General features: G+C 55.5%; 1 protein-coding gene across 1 annotated transcript; it reads right to left on the bottom strand.

The window, feature by feature from the left end:
• Window positions 1-1,673: 1,673 nt before the first annotated feature.
• Window positions 1,674-7,477, bottom strand: LOC122376639 (extensin-like). The gene is made up of 2 exons (XM_043356529.1): window positions 7,369-7,477; window positions 1,674-4,416 (listed from the first exon to the last, which is right to left on the bottom strand). The coding sequence occupies exons 1-2, from the start codon at window positions 7,384-7,386 to the stop codon at window positions 2,230-2,232; spliced, it is 2,205 nt and encodes a 734-aa protein (XP_043212464.1). The 5' UTR covers window positions 7,387-7,477; the 3' UTR covers window positions 1,674-2,229.
• Between the last annotated feature and the right edge of the window lie 1,288 nt (window positions 7,478-8,765).

Consider the following 8,765-nt stretch of genomic DNA (forward strand, 5'->3'; position numbering starts at 1 on the left):
GAGGGATGACACCATCAATGTGTTACTTGACTCATGCACATAACACAGCTAGCAGGATTTTGCAAGAAAAAAAAATGCATGCCTTTTGATAGTGTGATAAAGGGCTTCCATTGTCTCTGCTCTTTGTTTCATCACGATCTAAACATGCTGCCTAAGTGAATGGAGATGTGTCCAAATTGTAGATAAGTAAAAATTATGTGACATTCCCTCTCTGATCGGCGTATGACGTGTAATCATTCGAGGCTCGCTCATTTTTATGATACTAACTAGTCGACATTACCTCAGTCAAAAGTTTACAGTCCCTTCTCAGCGTCCCTTGTGCATGTGCAGCTTTTTGCAACGAACTGTTTCAACAGAAGTCGGTTGCGTTTTTTGACGCATATACTATGTCACTATCGGTCAGATTGCACCACCGCCAATCTCTGGCCGTTCCCATCACACCCATCGGCATTGCCAGACCTGTTCTCCGGTCAAATTACCGAGACGTATTTCAAAACCCGCTCCCTGGGAACTCTAACAAGTCCCAATCGTCCCGATTGGCGAGGTACACGACAGTCGACTTGGCGTCGTTCACAGCCAAATCCCACCGGGTCTGTTTAGTATGAAGTCATTGATCAGGCGGGACGCAGCCGGAACGGTCCCTCCCGGCCCGTCTCGGTCCGCCGAACTTCCGCACCGTCTCGACTCACCGCGCCGGTCGTCTCCGCGAGAGTCGGACTCACCCAATGACTCGCGACTCACGCCCGGCCCCGCGGCGGACTGACTCAACTCACCGTGACCTTTGCCGGTCAGCCGCAGGGGGGCGCCTCAGGAGGAGAATGGCTCCGAGACGGGGGTGCAGACACCGCCCGTAACGAGTGCCGACGGTATTTCGGGCAGGGCACTTTCACTTGGAGCGAACGGACACGCCTACCCCGCCTACCGGCGCGGCGCGGGCGGCGGTGATGGCCAGGGCACGGCGACAGGGGCGACGGTGACTGGTGGCGATGGTGACTGCAAGCGATGGTGGCGGTGGGGGTGGGCGGTGGTAGTGGCGGTGGAGACGATGGATATCACAGCGGCAAGGTCGAGCACTGCTAATTAACGGCGTTCAATTAATGTTCCTACGTCACTCTCATTCGCATCAACTAGTTATGATCGCTAGAGAAGCACCGCTCTCAAGGCTTCCCACTCTCTCTGGAGAGAGGAGCTGCGCACGACTCGGTCATTAGCTGACCTTTGTGACCCGGCTGACCCTCTGTGACCTTTGGCTGACACCCACGCTGCCGCCACTCTCCCTTTCGCATTCGATCGTTAGGTGCCGGCGCCTGTGATGACAGTGTGGGCTCGACTGGCGATAGCTTGATGAAACGGAGATATCGTGAAAGCGAAACGGGCGATCGATAGTTTTCGCCGATGCTCACATGCTGGTAGCATCTGGATGAGCAAATATATTAGTCATGCAGCAAATTAAACTGCCCATGAGCTGATGATGAACGGACGTGCGATATGTAACTCCGAAAAGAAAAGAGGCGAGTCTATTTCCTGTTGAGGCTGGTCTTTTGGAAGATATTCGCGTTTTCTAAAGTGTTATTTCTATATTTTTTTTTATTGCATTTAAGCAAAAACATGCAGACAGCTGGCAAACTGTCTTCAGGTTTCAGTGAGTGCTTTGAGATGTCAAATAAAACAGCATTGGAAGAAAACATGTATTCAAAAGTCGACAACGTATGTACAACTCTATGTACAACTTCAGCGCTGCTCGGCATGTAATCTAGACATGAATGCATGCTTTCCTAAACTGTGTACATCTCAGGGCATACCGGATGACATATGAGTATTACAAACACAAACATTGCTTCATCTCTGCACCGACTCTTGCCATAAATGGAAAGACTTGGCAGCTCTACATGACGATTGCAATACTCACAACGGGTCAATTTAGAGGAACGGGGGATATCAAATTTTCCAGCTAAAGAGCGCGCACAAATATCATCTTTGTTCGGCTGCCTTGTTGTCGGTACCACCATTTGTGAGCACACACACACAGAGTCCACTTAGACAATGACTAGTAGTCGGGACACTCAGTGGTACAACAATGCAGAAAATCCTCGTCTAGACGCGCTAGTCCTACATCTGGCCAAGCTATACAATAACAACAGCGTCTGGGCGACGTATCGCCCCGTGTCAGCACCGCGGGTGGACGTTCAGTGTGACGTCATGGTGGCGTCACGTGAAGTCGCCGCTCCTCTAGCCCTGGCCCTGTCCGAAGAAGTTGATGGGCGCCGGCGGGCGGAACTGGCCCTGCTGCTGGGGCGGGGCGGGCGATCCGCTGAACTGGCCGAACGGCTGCGGAACGCCGAACCGCGAGAACACCGGGTTGGCCACCTGGGTGCCGAAGCTGACCTGCTGCACGGGCCGCGCGCCGCTCGAGCTCGGCGACGAGTCCGACTCCTGCTGCTGCGGCTGCGGCTGCGGCTGCGGGGACGGCTGCGGGCCCAGGAAGATGGGGCGCGGCTGCGGCTGGCCCGGCTGCGGGCGCGGCTGGTTGAACACGGAGAACACGGGCCGCTGCTGCTGCTGCTGCTGAGGCGGCTGCGGGCGGTTGTTGAACACCGAGAAGGGCTGGCGGGTCTGCTGAGGCTGCGGAGGCCTGAACTGCTGCGGCTGGCCGAACTGCTGAGGGGGACGGAACGGCTGGGGCGGCTGGTTGAAGGCCGTGAACGGAGGACGGGAGGACGGCTGAGGGGGCGGGAACGAGGCCAGCGACGGCCGCGGCGGAGGGGGACGAGTGGTGGGCGGGGGAGGAGGGGGACGGGTGGTGGGCGGCGGGGTGGGGCGCGGCGTCGGGGGCCGGGTCGGCAGGTTGGCGAACACGTTGTTCTGGAACGGACGCGGGGTGGTGGTGGTGGTCGGTCCCGTGCCGAAGGAGTTGATGTTCTCTCCTATGCGGATCTCGGTGCCCTCCGGCAGAGTCTGGACCAGGTCAGTGCGATGCTTGCCCGTGGTCGGGTCGAAGACGAGCTGGTGGTCGAAGTTGCCGCTGACAGCTGCCTTGGGCCGGCCCAGGGCAAAGTCCTCGTCTCCCTCGTCCAGGGGACGCGGGGCCGGCGCCGTGGTCGGCCGAGACTGGATCTCACTCAGGGCCTCGTCGAAGTTGAAGACGCCACTGATGGCGGGGCGCGGGGACTGCGGGGAGAAGGGACGCGGCTGCGGGGTGAACGGACGCGGCTGAGGCGTGAACGGACGCGGCTGAGGGGTCACAAAGGTCGGCTGGGTCGGCTCCGGACGGCGCTCGGGCTCGACACGGATGGTGGGCCGGAAGGTGACCGGGGGTCGCGGCGCGGGCCTCTGCGGCTCCTCCTGTGACTCCTGCTGGAAGGAGAACGTGGGCCGCGGCCGGAAGGTGACCGGCTCGGGACGCTCGAACTGCGCCTCGGTGGGCTGCGGGGCGGGCGCGGGCGCGGGCGTGGTGCGCCGGCGGCTCGGCTCGGGGCGCCGGCTGCGCACCGGCTGCCGGAACTGACGCAGCTCCTCCTCAGGCAGTCGCTCCTCCTTGGTCTGCGAGATGAACTGGGTGTTGGTCGGGATGCGGATCGGCTGGTCGTCGAGCGGGTCCACGCCGCCGGCCAGGCTGCCGTCCTCCTCCAGGATCGGGAAGCCCTGCTCGTCGAACAGAGCCTCCTCAGTGGCGGTCTCGTCGCACGGGTTGCCAGACTCGTAGGTGAACTCGCGCTTCACGCCCTCGGGGTCGATGTAGCCGTACTTTCCGCGCACCACGCAGTCCGTGCCGCGCGTCTCCTCCTTGAACGAGCCGTCCTCGGCCTCATAGCCGAACGTGAACGAGCCGTCCTCGTTGTAGTAGGAGTAGTTGCGGATCGTGCCGACCACCTCCTCCTTGCGGTTCAGCTGGCGGCCGCCGGACGAGCTGACGGGCTCGGCCGGACGCTGGCGGCGCGGCGCCGACGTCGGCGCGGCCACGGAGGGCGCCGCCGGGCGCCGCGCGGACACCAGACGCTGGCGGACCTCGGGCTCGGGCTCGGCGGGCCGCTGCAGGAACACGGGCTCGGGCAGCGTCGGCTCCGGCTCCGGGCTGAACCGGGCCGGCGCGCTGGTGGCCGCGAACGAGGGGAACGTGCGCGGCGCGAACGTGGTCACCGGCGGCTCGGTGGTGGGCGCCTCGGTGGCCGGCGCCGCCGTGGTGGCCGGCTCGGGCCGCGGCCGTCGGATCACCTTCACTCGCCGGCGAGCGCTGCCCGGCCGGCGCACCAGTATGCGCTTGCGGCCGTCCTCTCCGCTGTCCTCGATGGAGACGGCGCCGTCAATGACATCGGCCAGCCTCTCGCGGGAGATGAGCCGTGCCCTGGTGCGGCCACGGCCCCGCAGAGGGGCGTCATCCTGGGCCAGCGCCGCGCAGAGCAGCGCGCCCACCAAAACCTGCCGGGATGGAGGGGGTTGTCAGTCCTGGCAGCCTGCGGCGAGTGGATACCTAAATGCAGCTGTTGGAAATTTACAGGAGATAATGCAAATTGGTTTACAAATTATCTGCAGCACAGGTAGCAGTTACGCTGGGCAGTCCCTCATGCAGGAAAGCTTGGAGGAACTGAATTACGTTGTCGCGCTGCTCGTAGCTCGCAACATGACAGGTACTTGCAGGTCAAGCGTGGCGAAGAGGAAAGCTATGAAGCCAAGCGTGACGAGACCAGTGAGGAAGTGGTTGTACGCGGGCGAGACAAACGCTCAGGGAAGCGGAACAAGAGATCGATGATGGCAAGCCTGTCAGAAAGCCAGCTGCTACGCCTGGGATTGAAAATAACGACAGATATGATCACTCTCTCGTTAGAAGTTGCGTCACTGCTTCTCACCATCAAGGAGATACATTCAGCAAGTCAGGCTGACTGGCCGAGAACAACGACGAAATGGCCATTCACGGCCGCAAAGCGTCCCGTATTTCGTGGATGCAATTTGTGCGGCTGTTGCGCCGTCGTCGGGCGCTAGCCACCCTTAATTACTGACCATATCGGCGTGTGGTAACCTCGCGCCGGCGCCGTCACCTCGAGAAGTGGACCGGTCAGCCGGCTCTGTTTTTCTCAGGTGCACCGCTTCGGGAAACGCACAAGGTCGCGCCGGCACAAAGCCGCAGCCGGCAGCGGGCCCGCCGAGCGGCGCACACTTGCACTACATATTGCCGAAATTGCGCAACGGAAATTGTCAAAGGTGGCTGCGGACCTGCGCCCATGCCTCTGAGATGTATAGATAGGGTCCGTGTCGAAACTGGGAGCTGAGTGACCCTTGCGGCGCCGGGGCGGCCGATTACGTCACAGGTCACCGCGGGCCGCCGGCCGAGGCCTGCAGCGGCCCTGCCGGCCGAGCCCTGTTTACTCGGGGGTGCTCCAGTAACCTTGGGCGGGGCGCCCGAGCCGTCGCGACAGCACCAGCAGCTCGGGACCGGCCCGCCGGCTCCTCAGGGGTTGAGAAACGGGACTGAGAAACTGGGGCAGCGGCGGCGGGCGGCGGCCCCCGGCGCTCGGTCAGCGAGTGAGCCGCGGGCGCCCAGTTACACAAGACGCCCCACCGCCGTCGGCATCGGGTGTTTACGACCGGTGATCGGCCTTGACGGAACGGTAACACACACCTTCGCCGGACGCTGCCGCCAGCGCTTTTATGACGGCTCGTCAATGGTTTCGCCCGCAGGTGTAATCAGTGGCTGACACGTGCTGGCGTATCTGATTTTATGGTCGTAACTCGAGTTGACAAAAAGAGTTCTTCAGTCACATTGCGAGCTTTAAGAGAGCAGTCTAACGATTGAATGAGTCGAACATAGAATAGGATTGCAATGTCACATTACAGTCGTTCGAGTAGTTTCGGCACCCGACATTTGATGCTCCTGACGGGGATCGTTTCAACGATTTGTCTAGACTTCCATAGCCTGAAGACGTCTTTGCGTAAAATGTTATGCTATAATTGGGTGCGCTTAACAATGGGTTCTAAATTGACCGTGGTTGACTAACTACCATCAATTTTTTTGATCGGTTCGTAGTGTCAGATTGTTCACAAAGCTCTGTTTAGTGCGAGCTCGGAGTTTATCACGCAGTTCGTTTAAAGCATTTGATCTGAATTTAGGTTTAATCAAGGGCAGTTAAAATTGTTCGTTTTAGAACACTCTAAAGGTCTTATTTCAAGCTTAAGTAAGAATGTACCACGGCAATTTTGCTCACTGCATTAGCATTTTGATTACATAACACGGATGCTATCTAGATCCGCTCTAAAAAAAAAAAAAAACATTACGAAAGGTCCATAAACTGATCTTTCTTAATGAACGCTAAACATACAGCATTGTTGCCTTTTTTGTTAGTGGCTGACCACAATTATAAGCAACACAAGATTGCATCAATTTTATGACCATGGCAGACCGCATTTTATGAACTGGATGTCAACTAATCCCCGCCGACTATATGACTGTCAGCATGCAAATCAGCCCTTAAATTAGTAAAAATCGAGCTACCAGTGACGTTGATCGGCCACATGATTTGTGATCGGTCTCATGAGATTTCCAGAGGCAAACAATTTTGTCCCGAGCCAGATAATTTTCTATTGTGAACTACATATGGCGGAGCGAGCACGTCAAAGTCAGCCTGTCATTTGATAAGGCAGCTGAAATAATGATCTGTCGAGCCGTTTGGGTTAGTAGCATGACTTTGTTCAATATGCTAAGAAGTGAAGAACGGAATAAATAAGACACTTATTATCACGACACTTCTGTTACCCAATGCCTCACAATTCAATGTTCAAAACTTTTAATGCCAAATGAAGGAGAAAACTACAAGAAATGAGTAACAATTAGGAAATATATCTACACTCTGCGGTCTAAAATAAGATATTCTTAGCATATGATTTTGAATAGATGATGATTTATCTATAAATTTACGGTATCACTGTACCTATATTATAGCTATTTCCCTATATAGGTAGTTAGTGTAAGTAAAACAGGCCACATTAAAGGATCAGAACTGCGAAGGATGTCATCAGGGCCTCTTAAGATGCGTAATTCGCCACTAATCAAATGATATGAATAAAACAGCTCAATCGTTACATTTTGAAAGCAATATTCTTACTTTATGAAAGGGCTATTTTTGATACATAAACACCAGCACATAAAAGTTTAGCTGAAAACACTGGCAATTACTGAAAACATTTTAAATGTACCTATCAAATACAACACTGAAACTCTATGTTAATTATAACCCTTTTAAATTCAATACCTACTGTCCCTCAAACTTTCTACGTTATCCCAGATCAATCCCTCGGGTCATCCCAATTCCCAGGTCACTCCCTCGGGTCATCCCAGGTCACTCCCTTGGGTCATCCCAGGTCACCCCTCCGACTCACCAGTGCCAGGGGCCTCATGGCGCTGCCTCTCTGTCTCTCCGGTTAGGTGTCCGCTCTGTACCGGCTCTCCTGGGAGACCGTCCGCCGGCCGGTTGCCACTACAACTGGCACTGAAGGTCGCCGCTCGCCTTTATAGCGATACGGGCAGCCGCGCACGCCGGCTCACTCGCTCTCTTTCGACGACGCCGGTAGCAAGGCCGGCCGGCCGGCGTACGCGCGCGCTGCCGATGCGGCCACCACGCAGCCGCCGCCGGCGGTGCCCTGCCCGGCCCGGCGGCCATCGACGACCGCCGCGTGCCGACGGTGACGATGTTACCGCCACCGACAGTGGACGGGGACACGTCAGGGGGCTGACGCATGGGTGAGGCGGTGGGGCCCGGCGGGGTAGACGGAGGGGAACGGTGATCGTCGGTAGCGGCACACGTGGGACAAGCTGGAGGGATGGGTTCGCTTAGGATGAATGGAAGAAGTTACTGGCTCGTTCATTCATTCACTGAAAATACGAGTATACTTATTGGATTGGGATTGACGGATGTTACCACGGTATTTTGAGAAAGAGTCTCAATGCAAAACTTCCAATAAAATTTATCATATGAGATCGGTTTACCCAGAAAACGTTATTTGAAACTACGAGTTTATTTCATTGTAAATGAAATGCAAGCATTGATCAAAGTATTGCTCATAAAGTAGATCATGCTGTTCCTCTCTAAATGCTAACTCATTTAAAAAAATATCAATAAACAAAATAATTTACCGGCTGAATGACCGGTCACCGGTCCAACTGTTCGGACAGAATCTGACAAATAAACTAGGCTGCTCTATGTAGATTTTAGGCGCACAGTAGCATTAGATTGAAAATATTAACCCTATTCCTGGCGGGGGGGGGGCCTCAGGAGCCCCCCCCTGAGGTTTTTTGGTTATATCTCCCAAACGCGTTGAGCTAGGAAGCTGAAATTTTCTGACTTTTCCTAAAAGGCTTCTACGCAACATGTCTGAAAATTTTGAGTTGATCTGACCTCAGGTCAGGTCACCAGAGGCGGTTTGGTGACCCTACCTCAGAAAAGTTTGCAATCACGCCAGAGCTAGAGTTTTTGACCGATCAATTTCTTCTCTTCAGGGCTTAGTTAGGGTACCAGTATGTGCAATTTGTATATCTCGGAATTTTGATATCGGTGACCTAAGGTCAGGTCAATTTCGCGACCTCCCCATTATAAGTCAATGGGGGAAAAATCAACTCCCTGTTTTTACCATTAAAACGGGTCGGAATGGCCCCATATACCATACATGACTTCATATACGATCAACCTTCACTACCTTGAGGTCTGTTTTGCTGTTGGGCAGCTGTGAGGTCATGTGACGTCATCAAAGGTCACCAAAGGTTTTTGGCCAATAACTCC

This window comes from Amphibalanus amphitrite, unplaced genomic scaffold, assembly GCF_019059575.1.
Source record: "Amphibalanus amphitrite isolate SeventyFive unplaced genomic scaffold, NRLGWU_Aamphi_draft 002220F_arrow, whole genome shotgun sequence".
In the NCBI taxonomy this organism is placed as follows: domain Eukaryota; kingdom Metazoa; phylum Arthropoda; class Thecostraca; order Balanomorpha; family Balanidae; genus Amphibalanus; species Amphibalanus amphitrite.